The 25,231-nt window shown below is 39.2% G+C and overlaps 1 protein-coding gene across 1 annotated transcript in view; it reads left to right on the top strand.

Annotated features, from left to right (window-relative positions):
• The window catches only part of COMMD10 (COMM domain containing 10), a 225,013-nt gene extending 209,071 nt beyond the window's left edge, over positions 1 to 15,942 (top strand). The window contains exons 5-6 of the mRNA XM_004706569.4: positions 12,515 to 12,574; positions 14,837 to 15,942. Coding sequence (XP_004706626.1) covers positions 12,515 to 12,574; positions 14,837 to 14,875 — 99 coding nt within the window. The 3' untranslated portion in view covers positions 14,876 to 15,942. The remainder of the gene's footprint in view (positions 1 to 12,514; positions 12,575 to 14,836) is intronic.
• Positions 15,943 to 25,231: the final 9,289 nt, after the last annotated feature.

Raw genomic sequence — 25,231 nt, 5'->3', positions numbered from 1 at the left:
GGGGGGGGGTGTACGCGTATCCATGCATGTGGTTGAGAGTACTTTTGGGAGAACAGAGGAAACCACATGGACAAAACCCCCAGGTACATGAATACTACTGGAGCAAGCAGTGCATTAAGAAAATGCTGGTCGAAGAGACTGTAGAAGGAGACATCAGCCAGATTTTGAAAGTTTGAAATGCCATGCTAATGAGCTTGAAAAGTGCTTTTGCTGTTTACATACTGCTTAAATTCTTAAATGGATACATATTTTTCTACATAATTTACTGTTCAACGATTGAATAAAAGGAAAGTTTTCATTCAGTGTACTAAACTTTGAGAAAATGCCTTCTGTGGCTTATATCCATGTGCTTGTTGGGTTGTTGTTTTGTACCTTTCATTTACCTTGGATGTAGGCTCTGGGTTTTCAGTGTGTCTGCTGCTCTCTTCAAAAGCCAGGGCCTTTCCTGTAAGTTTTTGGAGCATGCTAGACTGGGCACTATCTTAATGATGTGCCTTTGGGATCACAAGTCTCCCCAGTCAAGGTAATGTGGTTGTTTCTCATGCCCTGTTTCTGGAAGGTGTGATATGTGCATATTCATGGACTAACACTGGTTGCTTGGAATTAGAATTTTAAACTTGGTTATGATGTTAACTTTTGTAAACTTTTCACAGTAACAGTTTTTTGCTTTGTTTTTAATTAATATAACAAAGATAGATATTTGGGTGTTCTTTGAATATTTTTGAGCAATTGAAAATGCATACCTTATTATTATTCAAAAACCTTATTATTATTTAAAACCTCATCAGCCATTAATCAAAATATTTACCTTTTGTATAACAAAAGCATGGGAGTGACTGTGCAGATTCACGGGGAGATATGTTCCCATAAATTATCTTTATATTCAGATGAAAACATTTTGAGTCACCACCATATTGCGCAATGACGAACAGTGATTCATCCCATCCTTGTCCTTTATGTGAGCTAGTGCACCTTTGTGTACACCGTTGTGTTTCCGCTCCTAAATACAAAGGATGAACTAGGTTTTTGCTAACGCTTTTATCATGGTATTTTGCAGGTTAACTCAATTTACCTGTTAATTCATTAAATATAGACGAATCTTTCAATGGTTATCATTTAATAAAACTGCTTTGCAGAAAAGTGTCAATTTGCTTTCTCTGCCCCCCTTTAACTAAGAGCTGGTTTTATCCATTTTGTTACCTGGTTGATTCCACGGAGTCTTTCCTTTTCTCTGCCCTGCATCTATTCTTTCCATTGTGAAAGCTCGGTTGTGAAGAACAGTCTGCTACATAGAGTGGGTTATTTTTCGATCAAGAGAATACTCCTCACCATGGCTTATTCATCTTTCTATCATGCGCCCCTAGCATAGTGCCTTGTACTCTTTCACTGTTTTATTGAACATTGAATATTAAGATAGAAATGACTAAAGCTTGTACATCTGAATATATGGTAGTTTGTTTTCTTTTTACTATATATAATGGGAATTAATATTGTATCCCAATGTTTTAAAACAAAATGGTCAAATCAGTAATAAGTAGTTATATTTATCACACGAATGGCTCATAAAAAGGCAATGAAAAGATCATAGAATTTGCACATGACTTTCACTTTTGAAGCCCCTCGTGTATGGTGTGAGAAAAGCTGCTTCAGAAGACCCCTTTGGAGTGTTTAAAGGCAAAGACTAATTTGCACCTGCCACACACCGTGGTATTGTCAATGTCCCCATTTTCGTGTGAGAACTGGACAGCTGAGTAAGGAAGGCAGGAGAACTGATGTCTTTGAATTATGGTCTTGGTGAATCACATTGAAAACATCATGGATCGTCAGTAGAACAAACAAATCTGTCTTAGAAGACGTACAGCCAGCATGTTCCTAAGAAGCAAGTATAGTGCTTCACATACTTTGGACATGTTATCAGGAGGCAGCAGTTCCTGGAAAAGTGCCTCCCACTTGTTATTGTTGAGAGTCATCAAAGGAAAAGAAGACTGTTATGGAGATGGATTGGCACAGTGGCTGCAACAAACAATGAGCTTAATCAGTGAGTGTGAGTGTGAGAATGGTCTAGGACAGTAGTGTCGTTCTTCTGTACATGAGGTAACTATGACAGAACTGAGTCAAAGGCCCCCAACAACCCAACAATAACAATGTAGATACGGTCAGAGATGACGTAGTCTATAACCCAGTGCCACCAAGTCAGTTCTGACCCCTAGTGACCCTGTTATCAATCGATACAGGAGTAAATAACCTCAACCTTCTCCCGTGCAGCAACGGAGGGTGTGAACTACCAACTTTCTCATAAGCAGCCAAGCACTTGCTTACCTGACAGCACTACCAGGCCTTGTTATATACAGAAAGTAGCACCGGTAATCATTCATTAGTTATTTAATAAATAACTAATGAATTATTAGTTATTATTTAATAAATAACTAATGGATTTTTTAAAAATCCATTCTGCGGGACTTGAAATATTATGTAAATTTTTGCCTCTGTACTTCATTTCCACAACTGAAAAAGAGAAATTCCTTTTCAGATACCTAGAAAAGTATTTTTAGATTTAACTTTGATTCGTTTCTTATACTGGAATCATATACCTCCAGATTTTCTAAATGAAAGGGTAATTGGATAATTTCTCATTTTAATCTGTAACTTTAGTTTAAAAGCTAAGCAATGTAAATTTGCTTTGCTTCTCATTCAGTTTACATCTGTATTATTTACAGGATACTCTTGTTTGGATAGTTTGTGAAAGAAGTTAATGCATTTTACTCTTGGAAAATGTTTATGTGATCCTAATTCCTAACTAATGGGAAAGCAGAGTCTATTTTTAGTGTCAGCTTCCATCACGTCAGACCTTTTAGAAGACCTTACGACATTCTGTTTCCATGGAATTTTACTAATGGGTATGTGCAACATGATCCAGCAGTCATAGACAGGATTACAAATTACAAATAAAAGTGAATCAGTGAGCAAATAGTATTTTTTTTCCTCTTAAGAAATCAGCAGAATTAAATTTTCTACTTTTGTTTTTATTTTATAGTGTTTTCAGGTCCAAGTGCAGAAAGTTTGGTATAATATATGAGCCCAGCCTAAATAATATGTCATGAATTTTCTATGTGGGTTCTTGGTTGTCATCTTATATGTATAAGGCACAGGAGAAGAAGAGTACATTTCCCAGTGTGTGTATCTTTAGCTAACAATATTAGTGACTTTTAATGGGTTTTACTGGAAAATGGAAGATTGAAGGAATATTTAAGAATAAACTACCCAGTTTAGTTGACTACATATTAACTTACAAATTATTTTGATTCCTGTAATAAATTTCCACCACACATTTCAAAACCCCATGCTGAAAACATTTGTGAACCTGATAACAAGCGATATACGTTGAATACCTTCTTACCGTAAATACATAAATTCCTTAGCTCTTAGTACCAGACCATCCTCTCTTCCTATATTGCGTTCTTTTCCTGGGCAATTTCATCCATTTTAATGAGTTTTTTTAAATATTTTATTAGGGGCTCATACAACTCTTATCACAATCCATACATACATCAATTGTGTAAAGCATATTTGTACATTCGATGCCCTCATCATTCTCAAAACATTTGCTCTCCACTTAAGCCCCTGGCATCAGCTCCTCATTTTCCCCCCTCCCTTGCTGCTTCCCCCTCCCTCATGAACCCTTGATAATTTATAAATTATTATTTTGTCATAACTTGCACCGTCGGACGTCTGTTGTCCGTCCCCCAGGGAGGAGGATATATGTAGATCCTTGTAATTGGTTCCCCCTTTCCACTCCACCTTTCCTCCACCCTCCCGGTATCACCACTCTCACCACTGATCCTGAAGGAATCATCTGTCCTGGATTCCCTGTGTTTCCAGTTTCTATCTGTACCAGTGTACATCCTCTGGTCTAGCCAGATTTGTAGGGTAAAATTGGGAGCATGATAGTAGTGGGGTGGGGAGGAAGCATTTAAGAACTAGAGGAAAGTTGTATGTTTCGTTGTTGCTACCCTGCACCCTGACTGGCTCCCCGCTACCCTTCCGTAAGGGGGTGTCCAATTGCCTACAAATGGGCTTTGGGTCTCCACTCCGTACTTCCCCTCATTCACAATGATAGGATTTTTTTTGTTCTGATGATGCCTGATACCTCATCCCTTCAACACCTCATGAACGCACAGGCTGGTGTGCTTTTTCCATGTGGGCTTTGTTGCTTCTGAGCTAGATGGCCGCTTGCCTACCTTCAAGCCTTTAAGACCCCAAACGCTATGTCTTCTTGGCTGGGCACCATCTGCTTTCTTCACATTTGCTTATGCGCCCATTTGTTTTCAGTGATCATATCAGAGATGAGCACACAATGATGTGATTTTTTTGTTCTTTGATGCCTGATAACTGCCATGTGGACTTTGTTGCTTCTGAGCTAGATGACCGCTTGTTTACTTTCAAACCTTTAAGACCCCAGACGCTGTATCTTTTGATGGCTGAGCACCATCAGCTTTCTTTACCACATTTGCTTATGCACCCACTTTGTCTTCAGTGATTGTGTTGGCAAGGTGAGCATCATGGAGTGCCAGTTTAATAAACAAAGTGTTCTTGCATTGAGGGAGTACTTGAGTGGAGGCCCAATGTCCACCTGCTATCTTTATACTAAATGCATACATATATGCTCATAGATCTATTTCCATATCTTCATATATAAATATATGTACATATGTACATGCCTGTATTGAGACCTCTATAAATGCCCTTTACCTCCTAGCTCTTTTCTCTATTTCCTTTTACTTTCCTCTTGTCCCGCTATCATGTTCAGCCTTCTTTAGGGTTTCAGCAATTCCTCTTGGTTACATTACCCTTGGTCACACTCTACCAGGCCTCCTACACCCTCCTCACCACCGATTTGGATCACTTGTTATTCCCTTGTCCCTGGGTTTTTATGGTTTTAAGAATCATTATTATATTAATGATTCCAAAATGTATATCTCTTACATGAGTTACTTTTCTGGCTTTCAAGACTTATTTCATGTAGTTCCAGAGGTATTTCACAGACTTATCAAGCTGTCTGAAACAAACTTGTGATTCTCCCCTTCTCATTCAAAAACCTGCTGTCTTTAATCCCAGTTGACCCTCTACAGCCTTTATAGAACTCTGGAAGTCATTCTTGATTCTGTGTATTCCTTCCCCCTTTCTTTCCCTCCCCCCATTCAAATCAGTCACCAAGTGACATCTCTTCTATCTCTAAAGTATGTCTCATTTTCCCCACTATTTCTGTTGTTGCTACGCCACATTAGATCAAGCCACTATTTATCTCTTGCCTAAACTAATGCACTAGCCACCCGTTTTTTTCACATGCAGTTTTGAATCTTTCCCAAATAAAAGCCAAAGTGAATTGTTAAATATTAAAATATAATTGTAATTGTAAATATGTAAATACAAATATATCACTCTAAAACTTAACTTTCCAAAGACTTTCCATTGCTATTAAAATAAATAGTATCATGATAAACAGAGAAAATGTTGAAATTGTAATGGATTTCATTTTACTCGGATTCATAGCTAATGCCTATGGAAGCAGCAGTCAGGAATTGTGCACGAAGGACAGAGACCAGCTCACGAGGCTGACAGCACAAGGGTCTGCCTGCGGGCACAGCAGTGTCTACCCTGATTGAACAATTGTATCCTGACCTTTCCAGATTTTATATCAAGCCATTATTTATCTCTTGCCTGAATTAATGCACTAGCCACTTAACTGATTTTTTCACATTCAGTTTTGAATCTTTCCCAAATAAAAGCAAAAATGAATTGTTAAATGTGTAAATATCCTTGTAATTGTAAGTATAATTGTACTTTCCTGATTTTAACTGAAGCATTTTCCCTTTATTCTCTTTTTTATGACTGTCTTTTAGTCCGTGTGCGTATTCTGCCTAAGCACAATTAAAGTGTTCTGGAATTGCCTTCCTTCCCAGTGTTATCCATTGTTTGTTAGAATCCATGCAGTCAAATGCCTTTAGTTGGTCAATAAAACAGAAGATAGACATCTTTCTGGTATTTCCTGCTTTGAGCCAAGAACCATCTGATGCCAATCGTGATATCCCTTGTTCCACATACTCTGGAATCCAACTTGAATTTTTGGCAGTTCCCTATCAATGTACTGCTGCAATCTTTTTTAAATTATATTCAGCAAAATGTGACTTACATTTAAGTTATTTATTCTTTTGAATTACATCTTTGCGATGGTGACCATTCCTATCTTATCCAGTCTGTGTATCAGGTTGCTCTCTTCCAAGTCTTGCATCATAAGCTAGTGAGTGCTTTCAGTGCTGCCCTAGTTTGTTGAAGCATTTTACTTGTTGGTTCTGTCAATTTCTGGATTTAACGTCAATCGATTCTCTTTGTTACATTGATTCTGTATTCCATCATCTTTTGATTTTTCCTACATTTTCCAATGTTCTGCCCATAGAATCCTTCAATATTGAAACTCAAGGCTAGATTTGTTTCTTTTCTTTTCTTTCAACTTGAGATATGCTGAACATGGCCTTTCTTTTCTTTTTTATCATTTTATTGGGGGCTCATACAACTCTTATCACAACCCATACATACATCAGTTGTGTCAAGCACATTTGTACATGCGTTGCCCTCATCATTCTCAAAGCATTTGCTTTCCACTTGGGCTCTTGGAATCAGCTCCTTTTTTTTCTCCCCGCCCCCACCATGAACACATTGCAAAGATGTGATTCAAAAGAACGAATAACTTAAATGTAAGTAACATTTTGCTGAAGATAATTTATAAATTATTATTTTATATCATATCATATTTTATCATATCTGACACTGCCCGACATCTCCCTTCACCCACTTTACTGTTGTCCATCCCCCAGGGAGGAGGTTATATGTAGATCATTATAATCAGTTCTCCCTTTCTACCCCATCTTCCCTCCACCCTCCTGGTATCGCCACTCTCACCACTGGTCCTGAGGGGTTCATCTGTCCTGGACTCCCTGTGTTTCCAGTTCCTATCTGCACCACTGTACATCCTCTGATCTTTCTTTTTGAGTTTCTAGCTTGGGGTTTTGCACATTACGTTTTTGTACTTTGTCTTCTTTGTTGTGAGAGCTTTCTTTTCTCATAAATTTCTGACTTTAAAAAATCAAGACACAAAACGAGCAAACTCAAATTCAGTAGCAGTCGATTCTCCCTCCTCATGATCCTGTAACACAGAGTAGAACTGCTCCCCAGAGCAGATGGTGGGTGTTGATTGCTGACCTTCCAGCTAGCTGCTGTGGGCTTCAACCTCTGTAGTGCCAACGTTCCCATAACACTGTGTGCGTCAAACAAAATATATGCATATATTTGGAAGTGTATGCTTATTTTTGTTTCACTTATGGTTACATTTAGGTAGTTTGAGCTAAAGATAGTTTTGATATGCTTGAGACATTTTGATAACCCATTACTCTAGTTTTCTGCCAGCGCTCGAGTCTTGCTGGCACCCAAGGGTTCTCTTGTGCATATTGACACATCTGAGCTCTGTCCTTCACAGAACAGCTTCTGCCCTGGATTATCCATTGGTTTAGGAATGTGCACACTGCTTCTAGTTTCTCCTGGGAAAATGAACCCCGAGCAGAGGCCTAGAATTACCTGTTCTGAAAGGTAATTCCAATGCCCTAGTTGTTTTTTCTGAAAGATACTCAGAAGCAAGTGTTAATATTTAGACTCCCTTTGGGGATTTTTTTGGCCCTTATATAATTTATTCAAAAGGTGATGTTTAATTTTGACCCAATTTTATACATGATTTAGAGTTAATTTGTTAAAACTGATTAGTATTGTAGGGCTTAAAAGGAATTATTAAGGCAAAGCATCTTTTAAAAATAAATAGTCATGGTAAGAATTCAAATCCTGAAAAGTTTTAAAATAATCTTCTACTAAATTCCAGTTTCTCCCTCAAGTTCCTATTTAGGACATCCCCTGTGAAAGGGAAAGTGGGTGAATGGTGACCACAAACAAGTGGGGTAGGTAACAATAAATTCAAATCATAGACCTAAAAGAGATTTAAAATGTTTGAATTCTTCATTTGCATAAACTAAGAGGCATGTAGGTAGTGCAATTTTAAGTAGTTTAGTTGATCTTTATTTCTTACCCAGCTAACCTGAAGGAAGGTGCCTCAGTAGTGAGACCCCTTTAGAGAGTCATTACGTTGAAGGTCAAGAAGTTAATTTGCTCTTTTATTCAGATGGCAGCAGATGGCTGAGCTGAGGGAATTAATAACCCGGAGGGGAAAGGAAGTTGCTCAATAGTTAAGAGACCTGTGATACTTATCTCTTTTCTCTGGTCATATCAACCACATTATTTTATTTTTAAGCTAGGAATTTGCAAAGAGAGGGAGGGGATTAAATGAGAGTCTGAATTCTAAAATTGTAATTTAGAGTAGTGAAACATTACATATGGTTGGATAAGGCTGTTGTTTCATACATTGCAAAAAAGATTTTTGATAGTCTTAATAATGTAGTATTCTTATTTCATTATTTTTAGTTTTAAGAATTAATTTTTCATAATACTTAAATTCCCCCAAAGTGACATTGTTATACAAGTAGGCTGTGAAACGTGAGAGCAGACGCTTAGCCGACTGCCTCGTTTGTCTGGTTCTCACAAGTTTTCTCCTTTGCCAGGGTTCAGACTGGCCACATCTCTGTTTCTTGTTTTAGTGGGAAATATCTGATTTGTCTCTCTGGCAGGTTTCTGCCTTACACAGGTTCCCACTCTCACAGGGTCTACTGTCATTGCTGAGCTGTCATGTCAGTCGGTTTCTATAATTAACTTTATAAAACATTATCCTTGGTGTTATGTTTGAAGCTTCTTGTCTGAAATCTAGAGGATGCAAATGTTGGAATAAAATTAACCAAGTGGCCACATTGTCTTGGTGTTCTTCGCACTGACAAACAATTGCCAAGTGCATGAATATGTGATTAGTTCTACATTGCTTTTCTTCACGGATAATCTAATTCAAGTCAGAGCACTATAAACTTTGCCCAACCCACTGCCATCATCAATTCCACCCCATCGTGAACCGTGTCTGGCATTTCTGAGGCTATAAATCTTCACATCTCTCTCCTGTGGAGAGGCTGTTGGGTTTGAACTGCTGGCTTTGTAGGTTAGCAGTCTAGCATGCACCTGACAGCGCCCCCCGGTTACCAGTGAAATGACGTCAGCAGTCCGTGGAGGTTGCCTCCCAGGAGGAAGTGAACCAATGATAGTCTACTGGCTAATCAATCAAACTAGATGCAAGTTAAACTCTGGTTATCCAAGTCTGAAAAGTTGCAGACATACCAGGAAGTGTGCTAATGTTTCATACATGTTGTTTTCATGTGTTTCTTATAACAGTTTGATCAGATAGGCCATTTTGAACATGAGATAAGAAATCTATAGACATTCAGTAATCTCATTCTTACAGCTAAGATTTGCATCCAGATCTGTCGGACTTCAGCTTCTGTGCATATAAATCTGAACAATCCACTGTCTCTCTTCTTGCTAACCATGTTTTTGTCATCTCATGTACAAATTTATTTTAACAGGCAAATAACCTTTCGCATACATAAATGATTCACAATATTAATAACTTACTTAAAGTCTAATAGTACTGCCAAATTCTCAAGAGAGACTTCCTTTTTCCTGGTCTTTTCCTATCTAAGAACAGTGCACTCGATAAAACACTTCACCAAAAGGTATTAGTGCTTCCAGTTGTTACCTACTATATCTCTGTTTCTCCTTCTTGAGAGAACTAGAGTAGGGGAGAGAATAGAACTAGTAGAGAAATAAATGAAATAAGGAATGTAATAGGCTTCAGTATACACTGTCCCCTGGATAAACATGGATTCTCAAACTCTCGGGATACATTCTTTATACATAGACATTTGTTGGAACTGACAATTGTTGTTTTGTTTTTAAGAATGAATTTTCCTGAATTCTTAAAAATCTTAAGTAACTGTATAACCTCACTCAATGGGATTCAGCAACAGAATTGTATGTGAATGGACATATTAGATCCTGTACGATATGGCAATATACAGATACATATATATAATGGGGAAATAATAAAGTTTCCTGGGGCTAGGAGGGGGAGGGGATAAAGGGGAACTGATATCAAGGAGTTCAAGAAGAAAGAAAATATTTTGAAACTGATTGTGGTAGCAATTGTACAATACTGCTTGATGTTATTGAACCATGGAATGTTATGCTACCTGTAAGAGCTCCCAATAAAATTATTGGAAAAATTTTTAAGTAAAATTGTTATTTAAGTAACTGTACAGCCTGTTCGATTCTCTGTGTTCTCCAAGTCATTGTGGGTATAGACTTTTTGGTATATGCATTTATCCTTCTTGTGCTAAGTATCTAGTAAACCATGACACTAAATTACACACACGTTTCATCTCAGTCACTGGGGGTGGGGGGAGTGGGCACGGAGGACAGCACAGATCATACTTTCATCCTAAGTAAAGTAGCCTTTGTCCTGGTGGTACAATAGTTAAATGCTCAGCTTCTAACCTTCGCACACACGAGCCCCTCCGTAGGGACAAAACTTGGCCGTCCAGCTAGTCCTGAAAAGATGACAGTGTAGGAACCCCCTGGGACAGGTCTGCTCTGTCCTGTAGGGTTGCTGTAAGTCAAACTGGCCAGCACATAGCAACCTCAAATATTGTCGGGGTTGGGGGGTAGGGTAGTGATTACTCATTGGGCTACGATCCACATGGTACGCAGTGTAAAACCACCAGCCGCTCTGCAGGAGAAAGACAGGGCTTTCTACTCTGGTAAACAGGTACAGTCTCGGAAATCCCTGGGGTCGCTATGAGTCAGCATTGACTCCGTGACAGTGAGCTTGGGATTTTGTCTTCAGTTTCTTTTTGGCATTATCCCCTGTAACTGTTAAAAAGGATTTTTCGAGGATAATTAACATTTTTTATGGTTTTAAATTATTCCTAAAGGATGAGACTTAAAAACGTGTATGTTTTCTCACTTCATTTTTGTCTTTTCCGCACTAATGTTTAAGTTGAAGGTCTTCAGTGGGCCTGGGAGAGAAAATGAAGTGTGGACTTGGGTCCTATGTGATTAGGCTTTGTGGAGAGAGATGTGCCGTTGCTAACATCACCCCCATTGCTATCCTGGAGTGAACAGAGATAACTCGCTATGGAGATGAAGGCGTTATAAGTAAAAACCAAAATCATAAAAGTGGATCAAACAAGCACAGTAAGAGAACATAGGAACTAGAATTTGATAGTATGTTAGAAATGACCAGAAGCAATTAAGTGCCTGGGCCAATGCATGTGTCTTACTCAATTCAGGGTCCCCATTTCATGTCATGTAGTACTGTACTACGGCGACGGGTAGTGGATTAAGCACTGGGCTGCTGTCCACAAGTTCAGCAGTTCAAATCCATCAGCTGTGCCTCGGGAGAAAGGCTTGACTGTTTGCTCCTATTCCTCTACCTGTAGGATAGCTGTAGACTCAATGGCAAGGAGTTTGATGTAGGTTTTAAGTAAATGGCAGTGAGATCAGAGCAAGTAGCTTATTCTCATTAAATTTCATGTTCCCTGGGAGCCTTGAGCAAAATAAATATGCTTTTAACAATCATCAGTAGTGAGTTCTATGCCTCCTCAACTTACCGGATCAACTAAAAGCAAGTTCAGTATAATTTAGTTTATGGCTGCGCTTCACTCTCTCGTCGTGAGTGCTCCAGAGCTCATTGGGACTCAGCGTGACCACGGGCAAAGTGGCACTGCCCCTGGGTTGTCTTGGCTGGCATTTCTTCGGAGTCGATCACCAGGTCTTTTCCCCACAGTTACCTGCCGGTCAGTTACCCACCAGGCACTTAGCTGCTGTGCTATCACCAAACACACACAGTCTTACGGAGCCTCTCGCTTCCAGAAAGGTTGCTCCAACAGATGGGAGCTGAAAGGATGGAGAGAGCGTGTGTGTGGTGAAGTCCAGCTTTGAAGCTCCTGTGTTAATTGTTAACTTTTGCGGAATCGGTAGATTTGAAATGGTAGCAAGGTCAGTATGCCAAGGTCATAGCGTGAGGTTTGTGTTGGCGGCAGGAGCTGTGCTGCTGTGAAGACTTCCTGTCTGGATGGGTTCAATGCGCCATGCCCCCTCCAGTGTCTTTGTGTGATAGTATTTACTAGATTTCAAGTGGACTGCTGAGAAAGATGTCCTATAATCTCATGGACTATCTCTGTTAAAAAATAGATAATGAAGTCATTCTCTTGTGGCATATATTTTTTTAACCTTTGTGGAATCAATTTAAAACAGATGTCCCTGTCGAGTTGAAACCTTTTGCTCTTGTAGAGTGTTGCTAAGTGTGCTGTGAGTTCTAAGAATGGTGGGACCGAATAGAGCAGGCATTCTTTCCCGATAACTCAGGACGTAACAGTATGGCATATTCTGGTGCTAGCTACGGAGACAACAGTGCCATGTCAGTTCAATGTGACTCAATTCTTATGGTGTCCTTTTTCTTGTTCTTCTTCTTCTCTAGAGCCTGCAGAAAGTTCTCATGGAATTCAGTCACAAGGAGCTGTTTGAGTTCTATAACAAGGTATATATTTTTTAAATCGTTTTCTGATATGTGGGTTCTTTCAGAATGTTTCTTCTATAAGTTCTTATTTTCAAATACCCGGTTAAGGAGCTCAGTTCTTTAAACTTCCCTTTGAGCACCCATGTTTTACAGTAGGAAACAGCTGCAATGAAGAAAATCTGCCAGGAAAAACTGGAAATGGCTTTAATTAAAGCAATAAAACCATTGCTTTAACTTAAAGCAGTAAATAATAATGAACTCTGTGGCCAGCCTGACACTTTAGATAGAGGCAGTGTTAAATACTTTCATTTCTAGGCCTAAGGGTGAAGAAATTATGGAAAGGGAGGTGCCAACCCCCTAAAGGTTTATCTTGAGACAGTTTTATATTTCTTCACTAATAAAACGGGGCTTCAAAAAGTTCATGGAAAAATGCCATTATCTTTCAATTACTTTTCTCTTGAACTCTTTTTAAGATTCTGTAATCTATCTTTTAATTTTTTTATCGACATCTATATTTGGCATATAATTTACATAATGTACATTTCAATAGTTCAGTCATATTAGACAGAGTTGTACAATCATGACTAACCTCAATTTTTAGACATTTCCTTGCCTCTTGTACTCATTGTTTATAGCTCCCCGTTTCCCCACAACCTCCTCTGCCATTCCTCCCAGAAGGGTTACGATCCCCATGAATTTCCTCTCCTGGATTTCATGTACAGAAAATACACCAAAAACAAAAATAACAAAGTTAACAGAAAAGCCCCAATAAAAAAGAGAGCATAAAATAAAACAAGGACAAATTTAAAATGGGTAAAAAGGGAGATCAAATGATATGGTGTTCTATTTTAACACAACTGTGCATCAGCAAAAATTTGCTTTTCAGTGAATGATCGCAGATACAGTTAGGTTAAAGTTTAGCAAGGCTTTTCGCATCCCTGGTCTGTAGTCAAAGAGGGCTCGCCAGAGGTTTACTCCACACGTATTTCCCCTTCACGGATTTTTTAACTGAAATAACTTCAAAATGGTCAAAGGGAGGAATCAAATTATAAGACATTAAATTTTATCCTAACGACCTCTTCCCTAATCGACTTTCCAGTGCTCCCTCTCTGGTACTAAGGCTATTCGCAGCCCTTGACTATGGTCAGAGGGGATGCACCAGAGGCTTCATCCCTGCGTGGACCCTGCAGATGGATTTTGGACTTCCACTCTCATCCGTGGCCGTTTGCAAACTGAGTGCTCACAATTTAAGCTCTGATGCCACGCCCGCCTTCAAATTTGGATTCTATTATTTTCAATCGTAGCATGACACAAGCTGGTGTGCTTCTTCTTTGTACACTTAGCTGGCACCTCAGCCTTTCAGACCCGTACGTTATTCTTTCTGATAGCCACGCACCAGCTGGTTTCTTCACGACACTTGGCTGTAGCAACCTTAATTTCAGTGATCTCTTCATGAGGGCAAGTATTGAGTCAGGCCATGTCATATGAACTACTTGTTCTTCGATTGAGGGTAGACTCCAGTGTGACCCCAAAATCCATTCATGTATCTGAATGGCGTCTATATCTCTGGTTCACTTTAGAAACATCATTTTATGATAGTGAACGCTTACCAGTCATCCCCCTGGGGTATAAGGTAATTCTATTGATTGTGTCGTTAATTCAACGGTGGTATAGAATTTAAAACATTGTTGAGAAAAGGAACGTATACAAGTATAGGCCAGCTACAAAGTGTAATACATGAATTGATGACTTGTACAGATTAAGTGACTGGACACTATTCACACAGCGAGGGTTGGTGATAGGGCACAACTTTCAATAACACTCCTTCACAGAGGCAGAGCCATGCTTACAGTATTAGGGTATGTCATAGTAAAGTAAGAAGGACACTAAAATAATAAGTAGATGTTAGTCCCAGGCCCCACACACACATTTCTGAAGCCCCCTCATACCTCATAATTCAGTATAGTCTACCTTCCTCACCCACTTTTAAAATCTTACTGTGTAATATAATTTTAAATGAAACAGCTGGGTGTAGTTAAAACAGTAGTATTCAGAAAACCTTCTTTACATATTTGAAAACTTAAATTGCAAGCATGAATTCTAATATCGTCATATAAAAGGAAAAATATTCAAAGTGGTATTTTTATTGCTATGTGAGTGAATTGAATATGCATAGTTACCCATGTCATTTTTTTCTTCTATTTACATGTTTCTAAACAGCACTTTGTATGAATATCTTTTCCTTCACCAACTGTCTCTCTTTTTCTTTGTCTTTATAAATAGCTAGAGACCATACAAGCACAGCTGGATTCCCTTACATGATGTTTGCGAAGACTGGTTTCTCCATCACACTCCTGCCACCTGATTATTTAACATTGAAGACAGATTGCCAGGTTGTGTTTTCTGAAGGATTCAGTGGGTTTTTTTCTTATAAATTACATGGCTTATTGCTTTTTAGACAAATAACAGCCCGCGGAGATCATTGTTAAAAATGTTGAGATTCTAATAGGCTTTCCCTTGGCCTGTGAACCAACAGCAGTTGTTGAGGACACTGGTTACAAAGGAAATGAAAGTGAATGCCAGGGGGTTTTACTTTCTGCATGTTGGTTTTGACTGCCTGGCTTGTTTACGTTTTACATGCTTGATGACACCATATGTGTCCAATTGAGTCCAAGGTATAATGTGTCCTTTAGCAGAATACAGAACTTCAATAATTAGTAAAAGAAACAAAGTAGCCGCACACAGTCAAATACATTGTAGTGTTTTTCCTTGAATGTAATGAATTTGGTTTGCTCGCAAAATACACATCAAATAAATTTAAAACAGAGCTAGTAATATCATTTAATATCATCATGGACTTGTTTCTCTGTCCATTCTGCTCCTCCCCCCTGCCCACCCTGTGAAGTTTTTGTTTGCTTATCTTTATACTGCAAATTAATAATGCTTTCACTTGACTGTATGGGAGACAGATTCAGATCATGAATAAAAACGTTTGACATGAATGTTAAATAGGCATTCTTAATGTTTTTAAACAAATACCTTTTACATTCTCTTTCTGGAAATGAGTTTGTTAATTTTGCTAGTAAAATTTTTATGTTTTAGGACTTGTTGAATTGAAGTTCACAAGTATCTTATGCTATGAATGTGTATATTTGATTGATACATGATGAAAAGAAAATAATACCAATTGATTTTGTTATGAATAATATGTCTGACCTGTTTCCAGAGAGATTGATTCAAAATGACTTGTTTCAAATATTGGACTTTTGATTTCGTAAATGTTCCATAATTAAATAAACAGCCATTGAAATGGATTCACATTCTTTCTATAAGGTATATGGACAATGCAAGCATTTAGTGTTTGCCAAATAAATGTTCACTGTATGGAATGTGTGCCTATACTTTTGTATATTTATATTACTGTTGTTATTTGGAAGGATTAGACATTTGATTATTTCAGAAAGTATATGTTGTACTTGTCCATAGTTGATTTTTTAAAGTCTGTAAACTCCACTTGATAGGATATCTATAAGGCATAATTAAGATGTGGTAACATCTGTTTCCATATATGGCTGTTTCCAGATCTGTCCTCAGTCTTCAGGTTTCGTTCTATCACTCCTCAGAACCAATTACCTGACTACTGTCCACATTTTGGTAAATATTCTTCACACACACACGCACACACACACACACACACACATCACTCATATTGATAGGCCTTTCTGACAATGATGGATGTGGAGGTAGAAATTTTCATCATTTCAATAGCCAGACTTAACTCCTAGTATGGGGACCGAAATTAAATATGCTCCTTAGAAATGAAATTTCCAAAAAGTAGCTCACGCTATTAAAATAATGTTTTTAAACCTTTAAAGAGTATGTCTAAACCTAAACAGAATTGTGATAGTTCTGAAATATATTTAACTGCAAATAATTTTATCCTTAAGTATCACTAGTATATGTTATGCAAGGTATAGAAAATATGACAATCTCATATCGTATTAAATGTATGTTGCTTTTTCATAAAAATGAGATAGGATTTAGAAGTTGGTAGGGATTGGAGCATACAGTTTTAGAAAATAAATATATGTGTTGTGTTAGTCTGGGTAGACTAGAGAAACAAATTCATAGACACTCATGTGTATAAGAAAGAGCTTTATATCAAAGAGCAATTGTACATTAAGGAAACATCCCAGTCTAGTCCAGATCAAGTCCGTAAGTCCAAAGTTAGCCCATATGTCTGTCCGATACCAGTCTGTAAATTCTTCTTCAGACTCACGCAAAGCATGCAATGACTGCAAATGCAGGAAGATCACAGGCCACTGGGTAGAGAGCCTTGTGGATCCAGTGGTGGTGGAAGCATCTCAGCGCTGGCTGGGGTTTCCATGTGATTCTTCCAGCTCTCTCCAGGGCTCTAGCTTAGTTCCATGTTTCTTGTCAACAGGAAGATGAAGCAGAGCGTGTGTGTATCTGGTCTCCAGTGAGCATAAAATATTAAAAATATTTATAAATATTCTATTTATCTTTGTGACCCCTCCAAATGAGGTCATCAAGGTGCAACCTGATTGACAGGCTAGACTCCATTCCTTCGCAAGTTGACAGGAGATTATGTAACTGCCACACGTGTCTTATGCATCTTTGACATGAGTACTGAATAGAAATATAGCCACTTGTTAGTAAGAGGAATTACCAGACTTTTTTTTGCTTACTAAATCATATATTTGGAATTATCTGATTATAAAATGTCATATGATGATTTTTAATTAGGAAATACCTAGAAAGAGCATAATGATGTAACATTGAGTCCCATTATACAGAAATGACCATAATGACATTTTGATAGATTTTATTGCGCTTTTATCCCTACTATATATCTTTCTAATTTTCTCTCTTTTTTTAAAAACAAATTTAGATCATATTTTTTTAAATAATAACGAACATTTTTCATGTCCCTAAGTATTGTCCACAACATATTTTTGAACTTTATTAAATAGTCCATTATTTGAATGAACTCATTTTATTCATTTCTCCCCTTTTGTTGCACATTTTAATTATTTCCTCTTTTGGGTACATAATACGTGGTGACTGTCATTATACATAAGCCTTTGACCACATCTCTATTTTATAAATATAGGTTTTTATCATTGGTATTACTGTCAAAAGTATGAATACTTACTATTTTTTAATCTTTACTGGGATTTTAACTATTACAAGAAATTTCCCATTGTGGAAAAATTAACAAAAATATGCTCAATCCCACTTCCAAAAGCACATACTTAATTAGTATAAATATTTTCACTTAGGTAATTTTGGAAATCATCTTATGCAAAACACATACATGATACCACACACTTTCAAGGTCTTTGAAGCTTATTGCTAAATTATTTCCTGAGAGGATCATGCCATATTTTACTTCTAGCAACAATGAGAATTCTGCTTCAGGCAGCCATGTTCAGCCCCCACCTTTTGCTATACATTTCAGCCTCAACATTATTTTTTACCTGGGGTTGGGGTTTGAGAAGCGTGTACAGCATAGGTTCTCAAAATTACCTGACCTGTTGACTCCTTTTAAGAAAGAAAATTACTTGGTACCCCTTAGTAATTAAAAGCACTTGTGCTGTAGCTATAGATAGTCCAGACTAACGTGTAGGTAACTGTTTTTATTCCCCTTTGAAATTGCCACTTTGCAGACATTGGTATGGAGTCAGAACTCGATGCAGACTGAAACATCATTAATGCCTTAGAATATGTCATGTTGATGACGCCAAAAGGATTCAGAAGAAATTATTCTAAATTTAAAACATGATAGGTAGTACAATAAAGAATTTAAAGTATAAGGGCATTGAAGTCAAACTTTATTTCTTCAGCAAATTGCCTGTGTTGCCAAAAATTATATATGCGAGGCAGCATGATAGAGAGTCACTGTGAGTAACCATTGACTCGGTGGCGGTGAGTTTGGTTTGGTTTTTAAGGCACCATGATGATGAATAGTGACCAAAATAAGCCGTTTCAGTGGCTTGTTGGGGACCTCCTGGGGGTGGAGTGGTTGCACATTGAAACTACCAGGCGCTCTGCAGGGACAGACAGGGCTTCCTCCTCCTGGAAAGAGTTACGGTTCTACCGTGTCCTCCAGGTCACTGTGAGCTGGCACTGATTGAATGATAGGGAGTTTGGTTTGAGTTTGGCTTGTTGAATGATAATGTCTAGATGGTCAATTTTTCAAAAAGGCAAATATATAAAACATTGTAGTAAACAGTGGGATGAAAAATAATTTGCTTTCATCCCCTTTACACATGGGTGGGCATGAATGAGAATCAGTTTAAGACACAAGAAAACAACTCTTATAAGAAGAGAAAAATAAAAGATAGAGACAAACATATTGGGGCATCAAGGATGGCGTCTCTGCAGAAATAACATCTGAGCTGTGTTTTAGGATCAGTAAGAACAACAATAAGATAGGCTGGAAAGCATGTAGGCAGAGAACACAGCCCATACACTATCCGGAGCTTCATGCATTCTCGGACCCTAAAGAAGAGTAGTTCCTGGAGTCTAATGACCTGAGGCGATGGCGAAGTATCCCACCGTTCAATAGACAAAGAGCCCGCTCAGCATGTCCTGTCAATTCTGTTATCGAAATATATTTCAACTATGAAAATAAGTAAAAAAATGTTGCTACCTGGGCCATACTTCATATATGCATGTGTTTATTCAAACAAAATGTGTTTAAACATGTCTCCAATCAGTGGAAACAAGTTCTCAATAGCATGCGTGTCCAAATCTGTTAGGATGTCTTCAGGAAAAATGGGGAGGGGGGAGGATACTTTTATGCTGTGTGACAAAATGATTCTGAAGCCAAGGCTAATATTAAATTGTTAAAAATAAATAAATAAGTGGACCACTTCCTAAGTCATTGAAGCTTTGCCACAAGATTAAGTTGCCTAACTTAAATTAGTGGTACCAAGTACTTTAAGGAAAGTCAGGAGGACCATCAATCTTGACAAACAGAGAAAGTCTGGCCAAAGTCCAGACATGGTGGACACAGACCTGAATTAGGGATCGAACATGATTCGCATTTTCAATTTAAGGGAACATCTTGGCCTCAACAAGCTTGCAGCTTACTGAGAGCCAAAATTGTGGCATAGAGATCATCTAGTGGGGAGCAACACAGCGGCTGAGCACAAGCCCAAGTTGCCCAAGAATCTGCTGCACAGGAAGTTCATGCAAAGGGGACGAAGACTCAGAAAACCACGAAGGAGATGCCAGCGAGGGGCACCGGGACCTGGATCTGCAGGAGCTGACTGAGAAACTGCTGGTGATGGAAGAGCAGAGCGTTTTGTTAGGCGGGCCCTTCGCTCTGGAAGAATGTCCTTCAGAGGATTCAATCCCGAAAAGGAGAAGTTAATGCTCCAGATGAACTCCGAGAGCCACACCCAAGAAGCTGAAGCTGAAGTAGTGGGGTCAACGTGTCCGGTTAAGAAAGGGCTTTTGGTGCAGAAGCACAGTAGGGACAGCGGTGAGACGTTCGCCAAGAAGAGAGAGCGTGCCAGTCTGGAAGAAGACGAGAATGGGAACCTGGAACTGACTGAACTGACTTAACACCCCAAGATAAAAGGATCCGCCGTCAGAGACATCTGGGGGAGAGCAGCATGTGGGGAGATGGGGCTCCGCTGTGTGTATTTGTGAACAAGTGGATACTTTAGAAAAGTCTGACCCCCAAACAGGTGGGTGGTAGCTGTCACACAGCCTTTTGCCCGATGGCAGGGCCTCAAGACGGAGTTTCCACCCTCCAGCTTCAAATGTACACAGTTACATGGTAGTTTTCATGAAGATATTTGTGCCCTTGGATTTTTTAAATAGAGCTCTGTGAACCCTGCCCTTCCCTAAATTAATCTCACTGTAAAAATTAAAAATCATATGGTTCAAAGATGTGGGCTTCCCATTAGTCTTTAAGCATGATCAGAACAAATGAAGACCATTTTCTGGAACAAATAGGAACCGGGATGAATGTTGGATTCACCGATAAGACCCAGAGAACACGGTCCCATCACAACAGTGACTTCTAAGAAAATCTGCTGGGCTGCTTACCGTAAGGCACAGACATCAGCTCAGAAGGTTCTGGGAACTATTTGGGGGACTTCAAAGAATAATCTTGACCGATTTTCCTGAAGGGCGCAGGGCTACCTTGGGTGGAAGAAGTTTTAAGAAAATTGAAAACTGCATTGGAGAACAAAAATCCAAGGAAGTTGGGCCAAGACATTTTTTGGAATCAAAACAGTGCATACATGCATTCTTCCCAGGCACCTAACCACACCAACAACACAATTTTGTAGCAATACTTTCTGACTTGCTTCTGCTGCTGTTAGGTGCCGTCTAGTCCATTGCGAAGCATAGCGACCTGTGCATAGCAGAACCTGGGCCTGCCCATCACAAGTGTTCCTAGGCTGGATCCCATTGTTGCAGCCACTGTGTCAGTCCATCGCCTTGAGGGTCTTCCTTTTTTTCACTGCCCCTTACTTCATCAAGCATCACGTCCTCCCTTCCAGGGAGACATTAGAAGCCTTTCTATCAAGCCAGGCGTTGACATTCATTCCAGGATTTAAGGACGTCTGAGAGTTATGGTCTCAGGGGTCCCACCAGGCTCTTCTATCTAACCAGTAAGCCTGGTCTTTTTTTATGATTTTGAGTTTAGTTCCATCTTTTCTGCCCACTCCGTCCAGGACCTCCCTTGTTATCCCTTTCAGACTGGCCTTCCACCATTGTAGCCAGGCACCATCCAGTTCTGGAATCAGGGTGATGGAGACTAGGGTTCATCTGATCCATTACTCCTTTGAAAGAGTCGTTTCTTTGTTTTCTATTATTTCTTTGCTTCAGACAGGGAGAAACCATCAATGAGAGGTTAGATGGTCACTCACAAGCTTTAAGATCCCAATCACTACCAAAATAGGGTAATCTAATATTGTATGTATGGATTATGTTGTACCAATTGGACTAAGTAGTCCCTGAGACTGTGGTCCTCGCTACTTGGGGTCTTTTTAATACAGTTGTTTAGTTGATAACCTAACGGACATGGAGGTAATGTCATTTTAATTGGCCAGTAATTCGGAGCATTTTTATTTTTAAACGAAGATGAATATTTTATTGCCTATAGTTCAAAAATTATAAATAAATGTTCAAACAAAAAATGGGCATCTTCAAAGAAGATTTGTGCTTGTAGCCTGAAACTTTCAGAGCTATTGGGAGCATATATTCATCCCTTCCCTTCACCGTGACTCCTTCTAAAGAAACTTTTGAAGAGTACAGGTGTATATAATAAAATTCCCCTAAAGTCTTGACTCTTTTCCACTGTGGAAGAAGATTGGAACCAATGTGGCTTGGTCAGGATCATAAGTCAAGGGCTGCTCAGGAATTAGAATTTAAGTTTCAGATCAATCAGTTTGGCTCTCATTATGCAAATATTCTACTCAATAGGCCAGCCTCATTTAGTGCTAAAATTAGGGCCACATTAATTTAAAATATTTTATAGTAAAGTTTAAAGCCATTTATAATTTTGGAGCATTTCAAGGACTTTCATCATTGCCCCCTGACTCTAACCCTCACCCCCACACATAAACACAGCACACACAAACACTTAAACCTTTTTGAAGTTCTTATGTCTGTGGGAGTTATTTTAGCTGACCTGGAGTCCTATAATCCAAGTCCGAGTAATGCAATTTTCATAGCCACTTTGTTTTATTTCAAATAGAGAGTTATTATTTTGATTTCAAAAGAAACTGTCTACAAAGACAAGAAAGGTGAAATAGGTCGAGCCTGTAAAGAGGGTGCAACAGGATTAGAGAGATTGTTTTAATCTCCAAGCAGAAAAAATATAATAATGTTTCCTTCATGCAATCAGGTCAGTCATTTTAACCATCTTTTAATGAGAATCTGAGAATCTCATTTTTTAAATGACTGATTTTTTTAATAATTTTTTTTCAAAGGGATCTAAGTAGAGGAAAATATGGGAAAGCAGTTGAGAGTACATTGAATAGTTTCATTTATTTTTTAAATGGATTTTTAGAGAACATAATGCTTTCTACTCGAATTATTTACGGAAACATCAATAGTAAAATCTTTCTCTTCTGGAACAAATGGAGATAATCTGAAAAGCCCGGAGCTCAGTGGTTGCCCAAGATCTCTGCCCCGATTTCCTTGCTGCTGAGGTTTCCTGCCCGATTTCTTTTGTGCTTAACTCAGTCTCTGTTTCTGATGCTTCCTGCAGGCTCGACCAGGCTACCTGTGGATAAAGCCTAAAACTGTTCCCTGGAAGTTTCAGCATCCTTCCCCATCCAAGAATGTGTCGTATGTTGGCAGGGACACACAGTAATGCTCCCAGTGGTTGGAGAAGTGGTGACTCATGCATTCCAGACCCTAAGCTCTGCGTGGCAGTCAAGCCTGTCCATTATGCGCCGATGTCATTAGTGCTGTGAATAATGGGATACTCTGACCCCATTGGCTGAATGAATTAATGGGATACATAAATAGTGCTTCCCTTACCACTATTTGCACAGGACCATCTAAATTTTTTAATAAAACCACTGTACACTTCAAATTGTACAAAAGTGCTTTTCAAATGGCTTAAGTCAAATACCCTTTAATTTCACAAGGGACTAGCACATCTCTCTGGATAGGATCTCCTGAAATCCCTATTCCCTGTATTCATAGAGGAGGAGATTTGCATGATGATAACAAAAGCCTGGCCCTCCGCGTTGAGCCTGCTTTCTCCTGTACCGAAGGCTAGAGGAAGTTCTGCCCCTGCTGCGAGGAGATTGATGATAGTCTTGAAGCTGACCTGGACATGCTCCTGGTACTGATGCTGCAAAGACTGAAAAGCGATTACATTTCAACCAAATACAGAGGTGATTTATGTGACGGGATGGAATGAAATGCTCCAGAGAAACCTTAGCAGCATTGTTATATGGAGATGTATATTAGGGATGTATGGATTTTTGTGAGCTCGTTGCCTAGATTTTAATTTCCTCCTGAAAAGTGTAGTACTTGATTAAAGACTTATATACCCACACTGCCTGCGAAGAGGTTTCCTCACTGGTGTGGTGCAATTCAGTGCAAAAAACACCAAAAGTTGTTTTTTTAAGTCTCTCTGTACATGATACAAATTATATTCCAAGTCATCACAAATGCACAGGCTGACCAAGAAACTAAAGAAGTTCACATAAATCCTGCAGAATGCAGATGAGATGCAGAGAGCCACGCAGAGGGCTGTTTCGTGAAATTTAAGTTAGAATATTTCCTGTGGAATCAAGATACTGCTCTAAGATGCAGATGCAGCCATTTCAATAAATCAGTTTTTATTGATAAAGTATTTAATTCATCGAACTTTTCTGTACCATGACAGAACATGCTTAAAACTTTCCTAGGACCTCCCTCGCCCCCATAGACTGTTGCTTGTTACAAAGTTCATTCTATTCTCTACTTCCAATATCTAAGGTGTATAGAAGCCTGTGTGTGTACCCAAGTTAGATACTTTGGGTGCAGCAGCTTTCTGGAGTTGCAAATCACTCAATGCAAGTGATTTCTCATACAGAGGCTTGGAGCACTCCAGAGGAAGCCGCATTTGCTAGAGGCACCATACATCTTCTGTCTGTGTTTGGGTCACTGTGTTCCTGTACAGTTCTGCTCAGAAGAGTGACATATTCATAGGTTCCCTGAGCTGGTGGACCAGTAGAACCTGAGCACTACCAATAGGGTTATTCCTGCAGGCTCTTAATGAGAATTTGCCCAAATGTACCAAATTTAAAGGGCAATGGCATAATGGTTATACATTGAGCTGCTAACTGCAAGGTCAGCAGTTAGCTGACCAGCAGCTCCTCAAGAAAAATAAACAAGGCTTTCTACTCCCATTATAGCCCAGGGGGAGTGGCGGCTCTGTCCAGAACACACAAATGTGAATAAGAAGGGCAGAGAGAGAGATAGAACCTCATCATGGCCACCAAGCCCCAGGGACAACATCCCTGCTCAGTGCACAGAGAGTACTGTAGGGCCAGCCTCACCATGAGGCATGGCATTCCTCATTGACCTGTTGTGCTGTGGTGGGGGTTGGGGGGAGGCAGCACTGGAGACACTGCGGAAAGTATGCCTGGTCTGCTCCGTGCACAGCGGGGTGAAACGCGAAGGGAGTGCGACAGCACAGCATGGGGAGCAAAGTAACCAAGTCCCCAAGCAATCCTGAAAACAGACTTCTGACTTGTGGGACAGGGCTTGGCATCTCATCAGACCCGGTTGGAAAACACTCATAAGGGTCAGCAGACAGACCTGGAACTATCCATTTGGTTTTTTTGTTGTTGTTTTTCTTTCGCCCTATGTCTACCTATATAAGATAAGCAGGACAAATAATCCGGAGGAGAAAACAATGGAACATGGTCCCGGAGGACATGGGAGTAGAGGAGTCAGGGAGCAGGAGTGGGGAGCCAACAAACTCAGGCATAAGGGAACAAGAAGAGATCTAAAATTGAAACTGGCATTCCATGATGCTCACCTTCCTGACACAATCACTGAAGACAAAACAGGTTCATAAGCAAATGTGAAGAAAGCTGATAGTGTCTGGATATCAAAAGATACAGCATCTGGGGTCTTAAAGGCTTGAAGATAAACAAGCGGCCATCTAGCTGAGAAGCAACAAAG

Source organism: Echinops telfairi, unplaced genomic scaffold (assembly GCF_000313985.2).
Source record: "Echinops telfairi isolate 266 unplaced genomic scaffold, ASM31398v2 ScPeMD7_7469;HRSCAF=8507_1, whole genome shotgun sequence".
Lineage (NCBI taxonomy): Eukaryota > Metazoa > Chordata > Mammalia > Afrosoricida > Tenrecidae > Echinops > Echinops telfairi.
This window is presented reverse-complemented; position numbering and strand designations above follow the sequence as displayed.